Raw genomic sequence first — 22,251 nt, 5'->3', positions numbered from 1 at the left:
CGCCTACGGCCACCTGTACGAGCCCGAGGTGATTGGCAGTGCTGGCGGCGCTTCTAACGGCCACGCGGTGGTAACGGCGGCGGTAGCATCTGGATGAACATCACCGAACACGTGCTGATTGACGGCGAAGTCTCCGCTGATGGCGAGGACGCACCCTACGCCCGCTCCGGTGGCGGCAGTGGCGGCTCCATCTGGCTGCACTGCCACACGCTCTCCGGCTTTGGCAACATCACAGCGCGTGGCGGCAACGGTGGCCTTGACCTGGACTATGCGGGCGGTGGCGGCTCTGGTGGCCGCATTGCCCTGTACTTTGTCAACAACAGGACGGCCTCCGACTTTGACTTCCACGTGTATGGTGGCATTGGTTACGAGCCCGGTGCAGCCGGCACAGCGTTCATCTGGCACCTCGTCTACGAGCACAAGACGCTGCTTGTGGACAACAACGGCCAGTCCCCGCTCGGCCGCCGCAACCACCTGCACCGCACCGTCTCCGCCGTCAAGTACGAGGACACCAACGGGCGCGTGTGGGACTACACGGAGGACGACCTGCGCCAGGCCGGTGGCCGCACCATGCTCCTGGCCAACCACGGTGACCACGAGTTTGCGCTTGGCAACAACTCGTTCCACTTTGACGAGCTGCAGATGTATGGCGCGGGCCATCTGGTCGTGTTCACGCCCGGCGAGAACGCGTCGCTGTACTTCACCGCCATGATTGGCGACCGCACTGGCGTCGTGCACTTGCACGGCACGCAGGAAATGGATCTGGAGCGCAAGGAAATCGACCTGCCGTTCTCCCTGTGGGCGTACGAGGACTCGCGCACGGTGCTGGCGCCGGCAACGGAGGTGTTTGGCGTCTTCATCCAGATGGCAGGCAACCTCGTCGGCGTGGACAACATGACCATTCACCACAACGGCCGCTTCCACTGTAACCACGGCGGGCACACTGATGGCGAGCCCGCGTCCAACTTCCACTTCTACAACCTCTTTGTCGAGGACAAGGGCCTGTTTGAGATGGAGACGCACCCGGTGCGTGACCCCGGCATCAACGTTACCGGCTACGAGTTCATCAAGGTTGAGGGCGGCGGTCGCATGCACGGTACCTTCGTGCACGTGTTTGCACCACGCATGCAGATTGACCAGGGCGGCGCGCTTGCTGCCGATGGCATGGGCTATCACGTGCGTGATGGCGTCAACGTGGTCGGCTTGCACGGCATCGTCAACGAAGGACGCGGCAAGGACTCCAGCACGGGTGCGTCTGGCGCCGGTCACGGTGGCACTGGCGGCAAGGGTTTCGGGCAGAGCAAGACTGGTTTCGCCATCGGCGACGTGTATGAGCCTTACGTGCTTGGCAGCGCTGGTGGCACGGGTAAGACCATTGACGACGAGCATGGCAGCCGTGGCGGCGGCCTGATCTGGGTTAATGTCACTGAGGACCTGCTTTTGGACGGCGTCATCTCCGCCAACGGCGTTGAGGGCCAGAAGGACTCGAGCGGCGGCGGTGCCGGCGGCTCTGTCTGGGTGCACGCCGATTACATCCACGGCTACGGCGCCATTTATGCCCGTGGTGGCGATGGTCATCGCCACGCTGAGCACCCTGGCGGCGGCGGCGCGGGCGGCCGCGTTGCGCTGTACTTCTATCGCAACCGCACGTCCACAGGCTTCCACTTCAGTACGTGTGGTGGCCGCAGCGCCCACGAGGTTGGCGGCCCTGGGACGGCGTTTGCATGGTCGCACGTGCATGAGCACCGTACCCTGATCATTGACAACTGCGGCGGCGAGCCCATCTGGCGCAAGAACTACCTGCATCGTTACGTGAACGCCATTGAGCTGACAGCTGCTGATGGCAAGGAGTACACGTACAACGACCTCTCTGAGGACGGTGGTCGGGCGTGGATTCTGCCCGTTTCTGGCACGCACCGGTTTGCGGGATACAACTACCGCTTCCACTTTGAGGAGCTGCAGGTGCACGGCAACGGTCATCTGGCCTTCCTCTCGGACCCGCCATACACGCGCGACGTGGACATCTACACGCGTTTCATGATCGGCGACCGCACGGGCACCGTGCACGTTGGCGGCAACCAGACCATGGACCTAGAGCGGCTTGAGATTGATGTCCCATTCAACATCTGGGCGTACAACAACTCCCACGTGGGCCTTGGCCACTTCACGGACGTGCACGGCGTGTTCATCCAGATGTCTGGCCGCCTGTCGCACGTGCGCAACATGACCATCCACCGCTTTGGCGACTTCTGGGCCAACGAGGGCGGCCGCACGACGGGGCAGGCGCGCAGCCACTTCAAGTTCGACTACCTCCGCGTCGCCGACCAGGGCCAGTTCCACATGGAGACAGACCCCGTCGACGACCTCGGCATCACCATCGAGACCATCGGCACCTACATTGAGGGCGGCGCGGAGATGCGCGGTTCAAAGGTGACGTTCCTCGGGCAGGACCTCATCATCGACGATGGCGGTCACATGAACGCCGATGGGCTTGGCCACCACGTGCGCCACGGCACCGGCTACTCCCTGCACGGCGTCATCAACGCCGGTGCGGGCATTGCCAGCGCGAATGGCGCCTCTGGCGCGGGCCACGGCGGCTCTGCTGGCTCGGGCTATGGTCAGTCGCGCGTTGGACAGCCGTACGGCGACTTTTACGAGCCAGGCCTCTTTGGGTCTGCTGGCGGTAGTGGGGAGATGGACGACACGGCCCACGGCGGCCGTGGAGGCGGTGTGCTCTGGTTCAACGTCACCAATATGATTCAGCTGGATGGTGTCATCTCTGCTTCTGGCGCAGACGCCGAAGTCAAGTTCAGCGGCGGCGGCAGCGGCGGCTCCATCTGGCTGCACTGCAACACCTTCAAGGGCACGGGCAACATCACCTCGCATGGCGGTGCAGGCTACTTCCACGTGGACGATGCGTACCTCCACCCAATCATTCCCAACAAGAGCGGTGGCGGCGGTGCCGGCGGGCGCGTTGCCGTGTACTTTGTGAACAACGCCACGTACACGGGCCGCATGTTCGCTGCCGGCGGAGCGGGTCTCCTTGAAGCGGGTGGCCCCGGCACCGTGTTTGTCTATCACATGGTCTACACACACCGCACGCTCATCATTGACAACGACGGCCAGTCGCCCCTCAAGAGGCGTATTGAGAACTACGAGGACCTCTCTGAGGACGGTGGTCGCGCGTGGATCTTGTCCGAGTCTGGCACGCACCGCTTTGCTGGCGGGCAGCACATGTTCCACTTTGAGGAACTGCAAATTCGTGGCTACGCACACCTTGCTGTTGTCACTGAGCCCGTGTACACGGATGTGGAGTTGTTCTACCGCCACATGATTGGCGACCGCACTGGCGTGATCCACCTTGGCCGCAACCAGTCCATGGACCTGCAACGAAGCTATATTGATGCGCCATTCAGCACCTACGTGTACGAAGGCGGATACTATGGCCTGGCGCACGATACGGACATGGACGGCGTGTTTGTGGTCTGCGAGGGCCGCATTGACCACATCCAGAACCTCACCCTCATCCACGGCGCTGCGCTGTACATGAACCTGACCGGCGCGTCGCAGGGCTTACCAGACATGTCATTCACCTTCAACGGCACCGTCCGTGTGAAGGACGACTCGAAGATCTCTGCTCTGCAGCCGCTTGCACACCCGGAGCCCTTCAAGGTAACGGCTGCTGGGTTGGTCGTGGAGGGTGGCGGTCTGGTCGACACAACCTTCATGCAGTTCTACCTCGACTATTTCACCATTGACGACGGTGGCGTTGTCAACGCCTCTGGCCGCGGCTACTCTGCCATGCAGGGTCCGGGCCACGGTTTCGCCAACCTGCGTGGCCACTCTGGTGCTGGCTACGGTGGTCGTGGTGGCCGTGGAGCTGGACGTGACGGCAACGATCTGTGGCTCCTCCCTAACGGCGAGCCCTATGGCGACATTTACAACGCCACGCTCTATGGCTCTGGCGGTGGCGGTGAACAGGGCGGTGCTGGCGGTGGGCGTCTTGAGTTCCACGTGTCCGGCATCTCGCACATTGACGGCGACATCCTCGCAGACAGCTACAACGTCATCGACTTCACGCGCGTTGTCGTTGAGCACGAAGATGTCGTGCTGTGGGACCACCCCGTCAAGACCATGGAGACATACAGCTATGGTGGCGGTTACATGCCCGCCCTGCGCGAGTACTGGTACCCATCTTGGTCCGGCACGACCGTATTCCGGTATGACGACGAATACACCCGGATCGGCTCCTTCAACGCCGGTGCGGACGACATCATGCAGGTGACGGGTGACCGCGACGACTTCTACTACCTGGCCCGTTGGAGTCGCCGCGTTGTGGAGAAGCGTGGGCCCTTCCCAAACACGGACAGGCAGTGGTCGGCCAACCTGGGCTGCACGGTGGGTGGCGTTGCAGTCGACTTTGACTACGTCTACGCCATGTGCTACTACGGCAACAAGGTGTACCGCTTGTCCCGCGACACGGGCGCGATCCTGGGCTCGCCCATCGAGCTCAAGGGTGGCCGTCACGACTTTGACAGCGCCCCGCTGTATGGCGGCTTGCACGTGGTTGAGAACAAGATCTACGACGTGCGCTCGTCCGGCCTCTACCGGTACGAGCTTGACACGGGCGAGTTTGACCACATCTTCAAGGAGCTGGACATTTCGGGCGTGCGCAGCACCGCCTTCAATGGCAGGGACATCTGCGTGTCCAGCGGTAACGACAACGTGTACTGCTACACGGTGCTCTCCGACAACATTTGGCAGCGTCTCGGCGTGCGCGACGGTGCTGGCGGCGGTTCTGGCGGCTCCATCCTCTTCCGCACGGGCGCGTTCGTCGGTGGGCACACGGGCGACATCTCTGTGCAAGGTGGCGCTGGTGATCTCCCGCGCGGCGGCGGTGGTGGCAGTGGTGGCCGAATCACCATCTACCACAACTCTTCCGAGGCGCTGCACACGTTCTACTACGGAAAGTACGACGTGCACGGCGGCTATGGTGCGGACCTTGCAGAGCCCGGTGCTTCTGGTACCGTGTACATTGAGCACACCACGACGGGCGAGAACACCCTGCGTCTGGACAACACGGACGAGGCCGGTGACCCGCAGTACGCGCTGACAGACGCCATTCCAAACCGCGGCTCACGGATCGACCTGGATGGTGGCGCCACAAGCAGCAACACCGTGTACGAGGCACAGGGTGTCGTGGTGACGTCGTCCCACGCCACCTACAGCAACCGTTACATTGCCAACCTCTTCACGCACACGTACTCGCTGGAGTACCACGATTACTTTGCCGTGGATCGTGGCACCTCGACGCTGACGATGGATCTGCGTGCGACCAAGTTTGTGTCTTACATCCGCGTGTTCCCGCACTGCCAGTACCGCACAGACTTCAAGGTGGAGACGCACCTGACCGGCGAGTCGCAGAACGTGGATGTCACGAGCAACTACGTGGAGATGCGCCACACGTGCGTGACTGGTGCCTACGTCGAGCTTCCCGTGCTGCGCGAGGTGTCGGAGATCGTCTTTCGCCTCAGGCGCCGCGATGCTCTCATTGCGCTCAGCGCTATTGAAGTCTACACGGATGCTCGCGGACCCGGGGACCGCTACAAGCACCTGTCGCTGGACTCTGCCAAGACGTGGCTCATGTCTGCCGACACGACCAAGTTCCACAACTTTACCAAGCTGGAGCTCTTTGGCGGTGCTCAGCTGGCCTTGCATCCCGATCCGCAGTCGCGCCAGCAGCACATCACCTTCGACAACGCGTATGGCGACCGCACTGGTTGGCTGCACGTTGGCCCGAACCAGGACATTGACGTGGTGTATGCCAGCGCCGACATCCCCTTCAACACGCGCGTGTACGAGGGTGGCATGATGACGTTCCCACGGCGTGCCTTCTTCACCGGTGTGCAGCTGCACGTGAGCGGTGAAGTGTACGGGCTGACCGAGGCATACGTGCACACGGACGGCTTTGTGCGTGTGGACACCAACGGCTCCATCGCCACGGGCACGCCAGGCAGCGCATTGCTGGAAGACCTGACCATCATGGCTGATGGCACGCTGGAGCTGTTTGCGCACGAGGTTGGTCACGAAGGCTTCATGCTCAACGCCACCAACTTCACCGTGTTTGGCGAGGGCCACCTCATCTCCAACACGCGCCTGCGCTTCTTCTCCGATGATGTGGAGATTGGCTCTGGCGGCAACATCAACCTGAACGATGGCGGCTACCAGTCACGCGAGGTGCGCGAGTCGTTGAACGATGAGGCACTGGCCTCACCGACTATGATCCACAGGAAGGTCGTGGACAGGGTGTGGCACATCAGCGCGGCGCTTCTGGTGGCGGCCACGGTGGTACTGGTGGCCACGGCGCTGGTGCAGCACATGTTGGCCAGCCCTACGGCGACTTGTACCGGCCATTGGAGTACGGCAGCAACGGCGGTAAAGGTGATGATTACGGGAGCCTGGTGTTTGGCGACTACATCACGGGGCAGACATTCCGCGGCGCCAACATGGTTTCGCGTGTGGGTCTTGGCGGCCACGGCGGCGGTGCGCTGGAGCTGTACACGGACAAGCTGCGCATTGATGGCAACGTGTTCGTCAACGGTCAGACCCCCGACGCGCCCTACGCTGGCGGTGGATCTGGTGGTAGCGTCTTCATCACATGCAACGACTTGCACGGGCATGGCCTGATTGAAGCCAACGGCGGCGATGGTCAAGATGATGGCGGTGGTGCCGGTTCTGGTGGTCGGATCGCCATCTACCATAGCATGTTCGACGACCTGCACAACTGGAACGGCACCATCACTGCGTATGGCGGGAAGAGCCCCATTGAACACGGCGCCGCCGGTACGGTGTTCCTCTCCGGCAGCAACGGCACCCACACACACCGCATCTTGCGCGTGGACAACGGGGACCGCCACCTGCCGTGGGCCGTGAACCGCAACCTCGGCCGGCTCACCACCATCAAGGACGGCAACTTCGGTGATATCCGCGATGTTGGCTGTGTCACCTGGCTCCACCCTGATTCTGGTGACACAAGCTACATGTTTGAACAGCTGGACATTCGCGGCAACGCGCACCTTGCCATCCTGCCTGGGGTGTACGGCACTGCTCATCCCTTGCACACAGTGGACGCGGTGGAGGTGGCGGGCGACCGCACAGGCCGCATGCACATTGCACGCAACCAGACTGTGAGCTTCGACTCGAGCGACATCTACTTCCCCATCAACGCGTACCTGTACGAGGGAGGCTGGTTGAACATGATTCCTCACGGGCGCATCAACCTGCGTGAGGTCTTCATCGAGGTGAACGGCACGTTTGCACGCAGCAATGACATCACCCTGGACAAGGATGGCTGGCTGCGCATCACCAGCCGTGGCTCCAGCCCCGGTCTCAGCAAGGGCGCCTACATCATCTCGGATCTGACCATCAAGCCGCACGGCACGTTGTACCCTGTCACGCACATTGACTACGACACGCCTGCCAACTCTGTGGTCATCTCACTGAACGTATCAAGGCTGAACATCCGTGCTGGCGGTTACATTTCCACCAACTGGATGGACTTTACTGCCGACGACGTTGTCATCGACAAGTACGGCCACATCAGCGCAGACTCTGGTGGCTATGAGCTTGGGTCTGGCCTGTCACCTGGCCTGAGGCAGGTGTCCGGCTCCAACGGCGCCTACGCCTCAGGCGGTGCTCACGGTGGCCGCGGTGGCCTTGCCCGCTACCGTGTCGACTCGCCTCCTGCGTACGGTTCGACGCTTCGCCCCACCACATTCGGTTCTGGTGGTGGCCGGGGCACGAGCTCAAACCGTGGTGGCGGGCGCGGCGGCGGTATTCTCTGGCTCAACGTCACGGGCGCCCTGCGTGTAGATGGCAGCATCCATGCCAACGGCGGCGAAGCAATTGTAACTGGCAGCGGTGGCGGTGCTGGCGGCTCGATTTGGATCGAGACCGAGGAGCTGCAGGGCGATGGCGAGATTGCTGTCAACGGCGGCAACGGCAAGAGCGGCTCTGGCGGCGGTGCCGGCGGCCGCTTGGCCATTTACTACGCCAACGAGCACAACTCCACGCAGCACACGGCACACTTCACCGGTGAGCTGCAAGCGTTTGGTGGTCTTGGCTACGGTACCGCTGTGCGCGGCGGTGCGGGTACCGTCTACGTGCATAACGCCACCGTGCCAGACGACCCGTACAACATCCTGTACGTGGACAACAACGCCGACTTTGTGCCATCACCACGCCTGGCGGAGGTACAGAAGCTCGACATGTCTGCGGGGCAGCATACGACGTCCAACGTGTACAACTCTCCAATGGGCGTTGAAGTGCGAACCAACGTTGCCGGTACATCGTATCATGACACCTGGCGCCTGGTGGATGGCAGCCTGACCAGCTGGTTCGGCACGTCATCGGGCAGCCGCGTGCAGGTTGACTTTTACATGCCGCAGGAGATTTACCTCGACCACGCGCTCATCTACCCGCGCTGCGACAACGCGTACGCTGTGCGCTACTGGGTGTCCGTGTACAACGGGCAGCAGGAGACGCAGCTGGTTGACTCGCCCGTTGACACCCGCAACTGCCTGCACGGTGTTGTTCGCCCCATTGTGATTGACGCGATGACGACGCGCGTGAAGATCACCTTTGAGCGGGCGCCTGGTAGCTCATGGACGGCCCTGAATGAGATTGAGCTGTACTGGAGCGAAGACCCTGATGCTTCCGCGCAGACGCAGTATGTGACGACGCACGGGTCCGCCTGGCTTGTGCCCGAGGACGACCAGCAGTTCCTCGACGAGGAGGACCACTACGTCTTCAACGAGACGCACGCGCACCGCCAAGGCAGCATCAACATGGAGGGTGCCGGCGCCAAGCTGACGACGCACCACATTGAGGGCGACAACACCGGTGTCATGGTGGTGCGCCCGCGGCAGCACGTGGACACATCGCCCACGCACCGCGACCTCAGCAACAACACGGGCCTGCAGACGAAATACTTCCCCTTCTCGCTGCTCGTGCGCGATGATGGGTCGTTCACCCCTCCGGAGCACGTGGCGTGCCGCAGCACGAACATCACTGTCGAGGGCGACATGGCCCTGCTGGAGCACCTGACAATTGAGCGCGATTGTTTCGTGCATCTGCTTCGCGCCCAGGGCGATGACCCCTTTGACATCAGCAACATCAACATCAAGATTGGCGGCCACTTGCATCTCGAGTCGCATCACGGCCACGTGGCAGAGCTGCAGGGACACAACCTGCACATCTTCGCTGGCGGCATCCTTGACACAAACGATGCCCGCCTGTTCTTCGACGACGTGGAGGTTGAGCCCGATGCGCGCATCACCTTGGACGGCACATCCTACCTGTCCCCAGACGGCAGTGGCCATGGCATCTTTGCTGGCGAGGGCGAAGGTGCCACGCAGCACTCCTCCTGCACGTACGGCCAGGCATGCGGTATTGGTGATTCGGGCGGCGGCCACGGTGGCACCGGCGGGTATGGCCTGGGCCAGCTCGTCGAGGTAGGCGAAGGCTACGGCGACTTCCGCCAGCCGCGCGAGTTTGGCTCGCGTGGCGGTGCATCTGTGTTCCCGTACATTGGTGGCGCCGGTGGCGGCCGCTTGCACCTCGTTGTCAACAAGACACTGCGCGTGGACGGTGAGATCACGTCGCGCGGCGGTGATTGGGTTTCGCCACGCTCTGGTGGCGGATCTGGCGGCTCTTTGCTGATCGAGACTGACATTTTTGACGGTCATGGCTTGCTTGATGTCAGCGGCGGCGAGGGCTACGGCCCTGCAGGCACTGGCATTCAGACCATCCACGTTGCGGGCGAGTCTGGCGGTAAGTCTGTGCTTCTGGAGTGCCGCTATGGCATCCACGTCATCACCGCCACGTACGGCGCCAACTGCGGTGCGGAGCCTGGCTCAGCCACGTCGCACGTGCGCGAGCTCTGCGACCAGTCGTGGTTCTGCGCGTACGAAGTGAGCCCCGTTGCTGTGGGCGATCCAAACCCGGCATGCAGGAAGGACTTTGACCTGCAGTACAAGTGCTCCTCGATCGCCCAGGGCGGTGGTGGCAGTGGCGGGCGTCTTGCCGTGTACACCAACTACAACCACTATATTGGACAGATGCTTGTGCAAGGTGGCACTGGCCCGCACGAGCCGGGCGCCTCTGGCACGGCGTACATCCACAAGTACGAGGTGCTCAACTCCAACTCCTCTGTCGCTGCACTCAACCGCACGTTGTACGTGAACAACCTGGGCCTGCGTCCAGAGGGCGTTGTGCGGAACACCAGCGCCGACATTGACAACACAAACAACGTGCCATCTGTCACGTGGCTGTTCTTCGAGCGCGATCAGGTTGATGAGCTGGAGGAAATTCACATGTATGGCGAAGCCGATCTTGCCTTCTCCACTGCCTCTTTGGATGGCGCCCTCACTCTGGACACAGACGTCCTCACCAGCGATGCCACCGCACAACTTCACATTGGCTACAACCAGCATATACTGTGTGTCAACAGGTCCATTATCAACTTCCATCTCAGCGTGTACGCTGGTGGCATGCTGAGTCTTGGCGGCAAGGCAGAGCTCACCGGTGTCACAGTGCGGTTGGAGGGTGTCCTCAACAACGTTGGCGACCTCATCATTGCGGACGGATCTGAGCTGTACCTGCTTGAGCTGTACTACCCAGACTTTTCGTCTGCCACCAGCTTCACCTTTCGCACGATCGAGGTGCGCAACTACGGCCTGCTGGAAATTGGCGCGTCTCGCGACCGGCGCACGCTCGTTGGCGATGTCGTGATTGTCTCTGGTGGTGCCGCTGTGCGGTCCACCAACGCAGTCATCAAGGCGAAGAACGTGACTGTCGATGCGTACGGCACGATCCACGCCAACTACCGCGGCTACGGCGCCGACGAGGGCCCGGGTGCTGGCCTCTTCGTGCGTGGCAGCCGAGGCAGCGCAACCGGCGGCAGTCACGGCGGCAATGGCGGTCGCACGTACTACCGCCAGATGACCTCCCCAACTCACGACAACTTCCTTGATCCACAGGACTTTGGTAGCGGTGGCGGCCAGGCGCAGCACTCAGACTTTGTGTGCTCTGCTGGCCAGGGTGGCGGCTTCCTGCACGTCATTGCTACCGAGCTGCTGACGCTCGAGGGCAGCATTCAGGCCAACGGGTACAGCGGTAGTATCACTGCTGACGGGTGCGGTGCCGGTGCTGGTGGCAGCATCCAGGTTGATGCGGGCGAGCTGATTGGCTCTGGCGACATCACCGCTGACGGTGGCAACGCCGTTGTGCTCTCGAACCGCGCAAAGTACGCTGGCGGCGCTGGCGGTGGCGGGCGTGTTCGCGTCTCTGTCGCCAACCGCAAGTACTTCCTTGGCACCATGACCGCCCGTGGCGGCAGCGGTGCTTACGAGGACGCTGCAGCAGGCACGGTGATGTTGTATGACGTCAACGCGACATCCATCGCCGTGGACCCGCTCCAAGACGCGCATAAGACGCTCATCGTGAACAACCGCGGCAACCGCCCTGCGCTGCCGTATGTGAACGCGTTGGAGGAGCTGAAGTTGTCGTATGGCGAGCAGTTTGGGCAGCGCAAGTACACGCTGGCGAACGGTTTCGTGGTCACGTCTTCTGTGGACATGCCAGACCTGTCTGCTCTCTTCCGACCCGGCGCCGTTGTTGTCCGCGACTTTTTGTCGTTCCAGATCACGTTCACTACACCCGTGTATGTGTACTATCTGGACGTGCACTCTGGGTGCGATTCACGCTATCCATCTTCCACGGATGTCACAATTGTCGGACGAAAGGGCTCCATCACCAAGAATGGCATTCAAGGCGGGGCATGCACAGGGACGCACCTGACACGCATCTTTGTGAACGACACCCTGAGTCTTGTGTCTGTTTCAGTTCAATCGACGCTTCCGCCCCTGCACAACCCGAAATACGTGGCGCTTGATCACATAGCAATCACAAAGGGTCAGGACGAGACATACAATGAGTACCCGGACACGGCGTGGGATGCGGCACGCACGTGGATTGATTGGGAGGGCATCACCGACACAAACATTCACTTGGACGAGATGCACGTGTTTGGTGGTGCAAGCATCGCCCTGCGCAAATCTGACAAGTACCCTATCGCGCAAGAATCTCTTGTCGTAGACAAATTTGTGGGCGACCGGAGTGGGCATGTCACGCTGTTTGATGGCCAGTCGTTTGGTGCGCTCAGGCGGAATGGCGACGACAACATCCTGCCCATGGGTATCCGCACTTTCTCCACCAGCTCGACGCTGTATCTTCCCGATCACACCATCGTCTATGATAATGATGTGGTGGTCAAGGGCGAGCTGCACGGCCTGCGCCATTTGGAGGTGTCACGCAACAGCCAGTTCTGGCTCGCGCACAAGGATGTGGCCGTGAACTCGCACACGCCTCGCCAGGTCAACATGGCAAGCATTCGCGTGCTGGAGAGCGGCGAGTTGGTGTATGCCGGTGACGCCGCCGACAACGAACCGCTCAGCGTCAACCTCACGGCCTTCCCGGATGAATTCTACGGCAACACCAACCGCAGCTATCAGGGCAGCTTCGTCGTGCATGGCGGCGGCACAGCCCGCGTGAGCTGGATGTCGCTGTACACCACCAACTTCACCGTGGAGGCTGCCGGCGTCTATGATGCCTCTGGTGGTGGATGGACGGCTGGCCTCGGCCCCGGCGGCGGCACGTCATCCGCTGGTGGTAGCCATGGCGGTTCAGGCGGATATGCATGCTCAAACGGCCGCTCAAAGGTGCCTGGGTACGGTAACTTTCTCGCTCCAGCGGACGTTGGCAGTGGCGGCGGCCCTGCTTCAGGAATGCGCGGCGGTAGTGGTGGCGGTGCACTGCGTATCGTTGCTCTCAACACTGTCGAGATTGATGGTGAAGTACGGGCCAATGGTGCAGACGGCGGCTCGAATGCTGGCGGTGGCGCTGGCGGCAGTGTTTACATCATCACACCAATCATCGAAGGTCTGGGTGCTCTAACTGCAAACGGTGGGAGCGGGACCGGCTCTTGTGGCTCTGGTGGTGGCGGTGGCCGCATCGCGACGTACGCTACTGAAGATTTTTTTGTTGGGAGCTTCGAGGCCCACGGCGGTAGCTTGCGCATCGGTGGCGCCGGCACGATCTTCCGCCAGAGTGGCAATGAAACGTCTCGTTTCCGGCAGTTGATGGTCAGCAATGGCGACATTGGGCTTGCCGTACCGGGTCTGGAATTCACCAGCAGTGATTACGGCCATGCGTGGGTCATTTTCGATCGCGATCCACTGACTGGATCATCGACGCTGAAGCTTGATCTCCTTGATATTCATGGGCAAGCGGCTGTTGGCGTGTGCTCAAGTGACGGGTCAGGCGTTGACATGGCCGTGAGTAAGGTCCAGGGTGACCTGACTGGCCGCCTAAAAGTGTTTGACAACAGCCACTCCGAGATTAAGGAAACACCTGTGCCATTCCCATTCTCACTCGCGTCAGGTACAGGATCTGTGTTGAACCTGCCGTCATATGTGCACCTGGAGGGCCTGTCGTACAATACAGTTGACATTGGCGGCTCTCTTTCTGGCGTCTCTGAGCTTGAGGTAGCCAAACCCGTCACACTTGCCTTCATCGACGAGCATGTACGCACGCTTGAGCTCGATGCACTCTACGTGAGCAACCTGGGCAAGGTGCAGGCACTGAGTGCCATCACGACGGAGCCAAACCTGGACATCAACGCTCGCGTGCTCCATCTGCAGAGCGGTGGGTCGCTGGAGTCCAAGTGGCTGCGCGTCAACGCGTCTCGCTTCATGATGGACACGGGCGCGCAGCTCACGGCACACGGCCCCACGTACTCTGAGCTGGCCGACCTGCCAGACACCGTGCGCGCTACCAATGTGTTTGGTGACGGGCACGGCTACAACTCCAACCAAGGTGGGAGCGGTGCCAGCCACGGCGGCCTTGCTGGTCGCAGCCAGGCCTTTGACCGCGTCGCCGCAGCCTACGGTTCAGCATGGCGCCCGTCAAAGTTTGGCAGCGTTGGCGGCACCTCCAGCTCAGGCACGCCTGGCGCTGCCGGTGGTCTGGTGTACATCAAAGCCATTAACGCCACGCTTGATGGGACCATTGCTGCTGTTGGCGGTGCTGGAAGCGGCGCCTCTGGTGGCGGTTCTGGTGGTTCCATCCTGATTGAGGCGGATGTCGTGACCGGCACGGGCACACTGGACGTGCGTGGCGGCGACGCCAGCATGAACGACGGGGTGGACTACCTGATCAACAACGGAAACACGCGCGTGCGCTGTGCGTCCAGCTTTGTTTACGACAACGAGGTGCATGAGCAGTGTGTCCTGGACACGGACGGGCGCTGGTGCTCGACCACGAACAACTACGACACCGACAACAAGCGCGACGACTGCGTTGGCGGCGGTGCTGGCGGCGGTGGCCGCATTGCCCTGTGGTATGAGGACTACAGCTACGACGGTGATGTGGTGACGCGCGGCGGGCAAGCACTCGCCGAGAACGGAGGCTCTGGTACGCTGTTGCTCCATTCCGTGGGCACGAACCGTGACATCATTCGCGTAGACAACGGCAATTTGGACGTGCTGGTGGACATGGCGGCCGTGAACACGGAGGCCGGCGGCCCCGACCTTGAGCACGACGGTGCTCGCGCAGTGATCATGAGCGACAGCACCGCGGGCTCTGTCACCATGTCGCTGTACCAGCTGGACGTACGTGGCGGGGCACACGTCGTGTTTGCGCCACAGCACCCATCCCAGATGGTGGCCGTGGATGTCGATGACCTCGAAGGCGACAGCACGGGCACGATCCACGTTGCCCCCAAGCAGCGGCTTGACGCTGCGCTTGGCGACTCTGCGTTTGTGCCCGCCAACATTGTCGTGCACGCGAACGGCGAAGCGTCGCTACCCGGGTATGTGCAGCTGAACGACGTAGCGCTTGACATTGCCGGCTCCGTGCTCGGCGTGGAGAATGCCACGGTCGGCAACGCAGGTGTGCTGCGCCTGCGGCCTTCCGTGGACAACTTTGCCCTCGGGGAGCTGCACATGACCGGTGGCAGCCTCCTCTCTGTGGAGACTGGTGGCCAGGGCTCCTCATCCTCGGCCGCCACGTTCAATGCCACGACAATTCGCATGAACGGCGGCTCGCGCCTCGAGGCGGACCTGCTCACCATCTACACAACAGACATGGTCGTGTCCCAGGGTGCTGTGCTGGACCTCTCTGGCGCGTCCGCTTCTGGGCCCGGTAACGGTGTTGCGTTCAGCAAGGGCGGATCGGGTGCTGGCCACGCTGGCCGCGGTGGATCCGTGGCCACGGTCGACACGGGCGCTTTCTACGGCGACGTTGTGCGCCCGCTGGAGGCCGGCAGCCGCGGTGGCGGCAGCTTTGGCGGCTACGGTGGCGGTGTGCTGCACATCCGCGCTACAGGGGAGCTGCGCATCGACGGCCAGGTCCTGTGCAACGGCGCCTCTCCGCAGGTGTCCCTCTCTGACGGCAGCGTTTCCGGCGGTGCTGGCAGCGGCGGCTCTGTGCTTCTCGAGGCGTGGACGGTCGTTGGCAGCGGCCTCATCTCCGTGCGCGGCGGCGTTGGTCGCGGTTCTCAGAGCGGCGGTGGTTCTGGCGGGCGCGCTGCGGTGTACACGTCTGTTGGCCGCTCCTGCGCCAGCCTTGACGAGTGCCCTGGCAATCAGTTCATTGGCAGCCTTGACCTTCGTGGTGGGGCTGGGGCAAACGAGCCCGCGCCATCCGGCACGTTCTACACCATGGACGCGTACACGACCAAGACGTCACTCACCATCAACAATGGCGGGCAGGACGCCGACGGTACCAACGGCGTGTCTGAGTTTGTGGACTATTCTGACATCGAGCATGACAAGGGCCGCACGTGGATCACCATCCCGGAACAGCCCAACGTCGCTGCGGTGACGCCGCTGGGTGAGGTTGTCGATTACACGTTTGACACGCTGACCATTCATGGGTCTGCCCACCTTGCCATGCAGCTGCCGTCCGGCACGGACACGCTGTTTGTGCGCGTTGTGGAGATGGTTGGTGACGCTGAGCCAACAAACTACGGCCACCTGCATGTCGCCCACAACCAGGTGTTTGAGATTCAAAAGTCCAACGAGTACCTGCCGCTGCACCTGCGCGTGTACCGCGATGGCGAGCTTCGTCTGCCCACGCGCGTCACGCTGCACAAGAACAGCTTGTACAACCGCGGCCGCGTCACCAGCCTGAGCGAGCTCACGGTCTCAGACTGCACAGTCACCATGTACGAGGACGCGGCCATTGTTCCGTCACCGTCTCAGGGCGGTGCGCAGAACCTGGTCGAGCTGTCACGACTGGTGCTGTCAGCCGGTGCCACATGGCTGGCCACGGATACGATGAACACCACCACGTTCAAGGTGGATGACCTGGAGCTGCAGGGATACTCCGAGATTCGCGTGCGCAACGCAACGATTGCGTCGACAAAGGTCAACATGCATGTCGACAGCATCATCACGGCGGCGTCGCTCGGCTATGCGCCAAACACGGGTCCGGGTACTGTGCAGGGCAACCGCTACGGCGCCTCGCATGCCGGCTGCGGCGGCCGCGGCTCCACGTCTGTGACACGCTCGCAACCGTTTGGCTCCATCTTCGCGCCCGTGACGATGGGGCCTGGTGGATCCACTGGGTCGCAAGGCCAGGCCGGCCGCGGTGGTGGCGCCGTTCGCATCTCCGCGGACACCGTTCTGCTGGAGGGCCGCATCGACGTTTCTGGCGAGAGCGTGTCTGTTGACGGCGGTGGCGGTGCTGGCGGCAGCCTGTGGATTACCGCCACGACGCTGCACGGCTTTGGGTCCCTCGCAGCTGACGGCGGTGACGGCGGCGTGTACAACAACCTCCGCGGTGGCGGTGGTTCTGGTGGCATCATCTCACTCAGCTACGACGAGACACAGTCCCGCTTCTTCGGCACCATCAGCGCTGTTGGTGGCGACGGCTTTGAGGTGGGCGCTGCAGGTATCCTGTACACGGAACGCACCCAGGCGGATGGCAACACGTACACCGTTCTTGAGCTGAACAATGGCGGGCGCACGCCGTCATCCTTCCCCGCACAGGCAGCATTTGACTTTGACGACGTGTCACACAACCCAGCGTTCAGCTACCTCTCCTTTGGCGACGACACGCTTAACCTGCCTGGCACGGGTGCCTTTGTGTACTCGTTTGACGAGGTGCGTGTTGGCGATGGCGCGCAGCTGGCCATGTACCCCGCACCAGGGGAGCCCTCTGCCCTCACGGCAACGCACCTGCTGGGCACGGGCGGAACAGCACGCCTTGTGATTGGCCGCGACCAGCGCGTGACGCTGCCGCCGGCCACGAGCGAGGACGAGGAGCGAGACATCCGCCTTGACCTCTTCCTGCAGGAGGGCAGCATTGCCGACCTGCCCGCAACCGTGGAGCTGCGCGCAACCATGGTCTCGCAGGGCCAGCTCAACGGGCTCGAGCACCTGCTCGTGGGCAAGGACGGCAAGTGGAACATCACATCCTCCGGGTACACATCAGGTCAGACAGTGCCTGGCACCTACGCCATGCGGAACGTGACGGTGCTGTACACGGGTGTGGTGAAGTCACTCTCGCCTTTAAGCACACGTCTCGTCGTCGATTCCTTGAACGTGCACTACAACGCGTCATACGACTTTGCCGGCATCCCTGAGCCTGCACGCGACGCTCCAAACGTCAATGTGGAGAAAGCCGGGCGTGTTGAGGGCAGCACGTGCTTCTGGCACCCCGTCACTCAGACCTGCGGCTGCCAGGACCAGCCCATCGACGACTTCAACTCGGAGACGGAGTGCCCCGAACGGCCCGAGCGCTACTGCGAGAAGGGCCCAGACTGTGACGACTTCTTTGCGGACGTGTGCCGCGAGTCCAACTGCACAGCCGCAGAGCGATTCCAGCATACTTGCAAGGAGGATCCCGTGTACGACCCCGTGTTCTCGTATGACTGGCAGCCTCGCACGTGCGACCAGCAAACCAACCGTGACGACTGCGTGTCGTCGAAATGCTACCAGTACTTCAACAACCAGCCGTGCCCAACGGGCGTCAAGTTACACCACAACGAGTCGTATGTGGTCTACAACCCGTGCCGCGAGGGCGAGCTCATTGTGGACGAGCGCAATGTGTCGCACACGACATACTACAACAAGCTGATTACGGAGGAGAAGCATGATATTCGCTCTCTGCCGTACAACGTGACGGTTGTCAACAACACTGCGTACGCGCTTGTGCTGGGCGGGTGTCGGTTTGCACAGGATCTCGAGCTGTACCTGGCAGGAGAACTGTCAGCCAACTCCAGCTCGCCTTACGCTGGACTGCTGTTCAACTTGACCATGAGCAACATGACCGACTCCATGCTTGGCAACAGCACGACAGGCAACAACAGCACGGCAGGCAACAGTACGGCCGGCATTGACTTGACAACAGGCTATCCGTGGCCGATGGTGCTTGGGCCTCGGGCCCAGTATCTCAACCACAGCAGCGAGGCAACGTGTGTTGATGATCTCGAGTCGTGGTACACGTACACAGAGACGCGCATCCACAACCAGACGTACTTTTGGAACGAAACGACAGTCGAGCGCGTGTACTACACGTACTGGAACATCACCTATGCCATCTCATGCGACTACCGCACAGGCTTCACCCTCTCACCAGGCGAAAACTGCTTCCTGGAGCCGGGCGAACACGAGTACGACCGCCTTGAGCTGCAGGGCAACTCGTACATCACCGTGCAGCACGACGCAACCACGCCCACGGTGGTTCGCGTCAGGGACCTGATCACCCGCGGCGGCTCACGTATCCTCACCAACGGCGTTGCGTCCAACCCCAAGGGCACGCCGACCACAGCTGGCCGTGGTGGCTTCCATGGCGGCTTTACCCAACACGACGATGACGTGTACGGTGCTGTGACCGCGCCCTCTGAGGCTGGCGGTGCTGGCGCCGGCGACGGCGGCCTTGGTGGCGGTGTGGTCCGTCTGATTGTGGGCGAAAAAATGACGCACGACGGGACCATCCAGGCAAACGGCGCCTCGGGCACGGGATATCCGCTGGCAGCTGGCGGTGGTGCGGGTGGTTCGGTTTGGATCACCACACCAAAGTTCCACGGCATTACAGGTGTCATAGAGGCCAATGGCGGCAAAGGCCGGAACGGCGGTTATGGCGGCTCTGGCGGCCGCATTGCCGTTGAAGTCACCACCAACAACGAGTACCGCTTTGAGGGCACCCTGACTGCATATGGTGGTGGCAACGGTGCTGGGCCTGGTACGGTGTTCCTGCGTGATCAAGTTGACGGCATGTGGCGCGAGCGCGTGACCATTGCTGGTGAAGGCTCAACAACGCTGCGTGATCCCGATTACAGCCGTGATGTCGCTGTGGAGGAGCTTGTCGTGAGTGGCGGCGCCACCTTCATTGTGCAGCCAAACGCAGTCATCACGGCGGCGACTCTGAAGGGCGACCGCGCCGGTTCCGTTGACTTGAGGGACAACAGTCGCTTCACAGTGGACTACTTTGAGGACGCGCTCTGCAACACCAACTTCAAGGTGGGCACGGGTGCTGTGCTTGACCTGGTCAACACGACGCTGTTGCTGGGCACGCGCAACCCCGCTTTGGAGGTGTATGGCCAGGTTCTTGGCCCGTACCTCAGTCTTGGTCCAAACACACGCGCAGTTGTGCACGACGGCGCCCAGTTGGATACGCTTGCTGTTGTGGTTGGCAAGTCGGCACGGCTTCAGCTTGATGAAGGCGCGGTCGTCGGTACTGACGGTGATGCCACCACTTACGTGTTGGACTCTCTGGTGCTTCAGGATGACTCCGTCATGCGACTGGGCACGGCCCACCCCATTCTGCGCATCGGCTACTTCCAAATGGGCTACAACGCGCTGCTGGACACGCCCGACTCAGGCACACGCAACTTCACGTTCATCTGCGACAACGCTTTCCTCGGCAACGGCGCCAACATCGGCGACATACGGAGGAACCTATTACCCCAGGGCTGACGGCTGTGCTTGACCTGGTCAACACGACGCTGTTGCTGGGCACGCGCAACCCCGCTTTGGAGGTGTATGGCCAGGTTCTTGGCCCGTACCTCAGTCTTGGTCCAAACACACGCGCAGTTGTGCACGACGGCGCCCAGTTGGATACGCTTGCTGTTGTGGTTGGCAAGTCGGCACGGCTTCAGCTTGATGAAGGCGCGGTCGTCGGTACTGACGGTGATGCCACCACTTACGTGTTGGACTCTCTGGTGCTTCAGGATGACTCCGTCATGCGACTGGGCACGGCCCACCCCATTCTGCGCATCGGCTACTTCCAAATGGGCTACAACGCGCTGCTGGACACGCCCGACTCAGGCACACGCAACTTCACGTTCATCTGCGACAACGCTTTCCTCGGCAACGGCGCCAACATCGGCCTGTCTGGCTTTGGCGAGCTTGCAGGCCCCGGTGCCGCTGGCGCCAACAGCGGCGCCTCCTACGGCGGTCCCGGCTCAGGCCCACAGCGCAGCGAGGTGACGTACGGCTCCACAATGTGGCCAAGGTCGTATGGCAGCGGCGCCAACGGCGTTGCACGCGGCGGCGGCGTCATCAGCTTCCACGTTGCAGGCGAGCTGCTTCTCAACGGCGAACTTGTGGTGAATGGCGACTCCGCGAGCACTGGCGCGGGCTCTGGCGGTTCCATCCTGATCGAGGCGGACGTGCTCAAGGGCCACGGCTCCATGACCGCCAACGGCGGTCGGGTAACGGGCGCTGGTGCTTACGGTGGCTCTGGTGGGCGCATCTCCGTGCAAACGCCCGACCAGTCCCAGTTTGCGGGTGAGTTCCGTGCTCTCGGTGGCGGCGGCTCAACGTCAGCCGCGACTGCTGGTGCGCCAGGCACGATCTACAGGGCACAGCTGCTGTTTGGCATTCCCACGACGTCCATGGTCTTCCGCAACGGTGGTGTGCGGCCACAGCTGCCAACCTCGTTCAACGTGGGCAGCACTGCGTCGACAGCGGTGGATGTGTTTGACCTGATCGAAGCCGCAGAAGTTTCGTTTGAATGCAGCACCACTGCCAAGATCATCCTGCGTCGTGTCACTGGTGATGCAACTGCTCGCGCGTATGTGCGTGATGGCGTGTCTCTGTATGTGGCTGCTTCGCGCGCCGCATCGAGCCGCCCGCTCTCGCTTCCGAGCGCATTTGTCGTTGAGCCCTCAGCTGAGCTGGTGCTTCCGCAGCGGGTGACGGTTCCGGACACCTCCGTGTCGCCGACCCTGGACCTGCAAGGTCTGCTCACAGGCGGTAATCAGATGGTTGTCAGCAACGGTGCCACAGTGCGCTTCCGCCGCACAAGTCACACGGCCACGGGCGAGGGCGCGGGCTCATACACGTTCATCGATCCCCCGGGTCAGCTGTCATTCCGGTACTTTGAGGTTGCACAGGATGGCCAGGTTACCATTGAAGGAGATGCCGAGGACGGCGCCTACGACGGCGTGCAAGGCAGCGACGTGCCCTCGCAGCGGCACACGCGTGTGGCTGATACGGCCATGCACTTCTCCGCTGTTGACTTTTTGCTCACTGCAGGTGGGCAGATGGATGCGGGCCATGTCATCTTCACGTCAACCACGTTCACTGTTGGCTACGGCGCTGTGCTCTCCGCCACGGGCCTCGGCCATGCCTTTGGCCAAGGCTTTGGCGGTGGGCTCATGCTCGGAACTGGCGGCAGCTATGGTGGCGCATCTGGGCCCGTGTCCGGCACACATGTCAACGAGCACGGCTGCGTGTACTGGGCGGACCGCTTCGGCTCTGGCGGCGGCAACACCAACGGCGGCCGCGGTGGCGGTTTCATCCGCGTGGAAACGCAGGATGCCAGCATTGATGGCAGAGTTGCTGTCGATGGTGCCCATGCTGGTGGTAGCAGCGGCTCTGGCAGTGGCGGCTCCTTCTACATGCGTGTGTCGGACACGATGCACGGTGTTGGTACCATCTCCGTCGCTGGCGGCGACGCCACGTGCTCCACCTGTGGCAGCGCGGGCAGCGGTGGCCGCATTGTGATTGAGGTGGCAAAGACCAACCACTTCCAGGGCAGCCTGCTCACCCGAGGTGGCAGCGGGCGCCTCGGACACGGCGCATCTGGCACGGCGTATGTCACGTCGCAGCCCACCGGTTATCCGTTCCGCCAGCTGTTCCTGGAGAACGCCAAGCGCGACACGGACCCGTACACGCGGCT

At 62.1% G+C, this 22,251-nt stretch overlaps 2 protein-coding genes across 2 annotated transcripts in view; both read left to right on the top strand.

Moving 5' to 3' along the window:
- PTSG_01084 (uncharacterized protein) overlaps positions 1-20,042 on the top strand; it is a gene marked incomplete at both ends in the record, with an annotated part of 34,112 nt that extends 14,070 nt beyond the window's left edge. Inside the window, 2 exons of the mRNA XM_004996996.1 lie at positions 87-6,237; positions 6,390-20,042. Of these exons, the coding sequence (XP_004997053.1) occupies positions 87-6,237; positions 6,390-20,042 (19,804 nt within the window). The remainder of the gene's footprint in view (positions 1-86; positions 6,238-6,389) is intronic.
- A 66-nt stretch (positions 20,043-20,108) lies between these two features.
- The window catches only part of PTSG_01083 (tenascin C), a gene marked incomplete at both ends in the record, with an annotated part of 44,746 nt that continues 42,603 nt past the window's right edge, over positions 20,109-22,251 (top strand). The window contains 2 exons of the mRNA XM_004996995.1: positions 20,109-20,141; positions 20,297-22,239. Of these exons, the coding sequence (XP_004997052.1) occupies positions 20,109-20,141; positions 20,297-22,239 (1,976 nt within the window). The remainder of the gene's footprint in view (positions 20,142-20,296; positions 22,240-22,251) is intronic.

Source organism: Salpingoeca rosetta (assembly GCF_000188695.1).
Source record: "Salpingoeca rosetta unplaced genomic scaffold supercont1.4, whole genome shotgun sequence".
NCBI classification, from domain to species: domain Eukaryota; class Choanoflagellata; order Craspedida; family Salpingoecidae; genus Salpingoeca; species Salpingoeca rosetta.
Note: the sequence above shows the minus strand (reverse complement) of the source record. Positions and strands in the feature narration are given on the sequence as shown.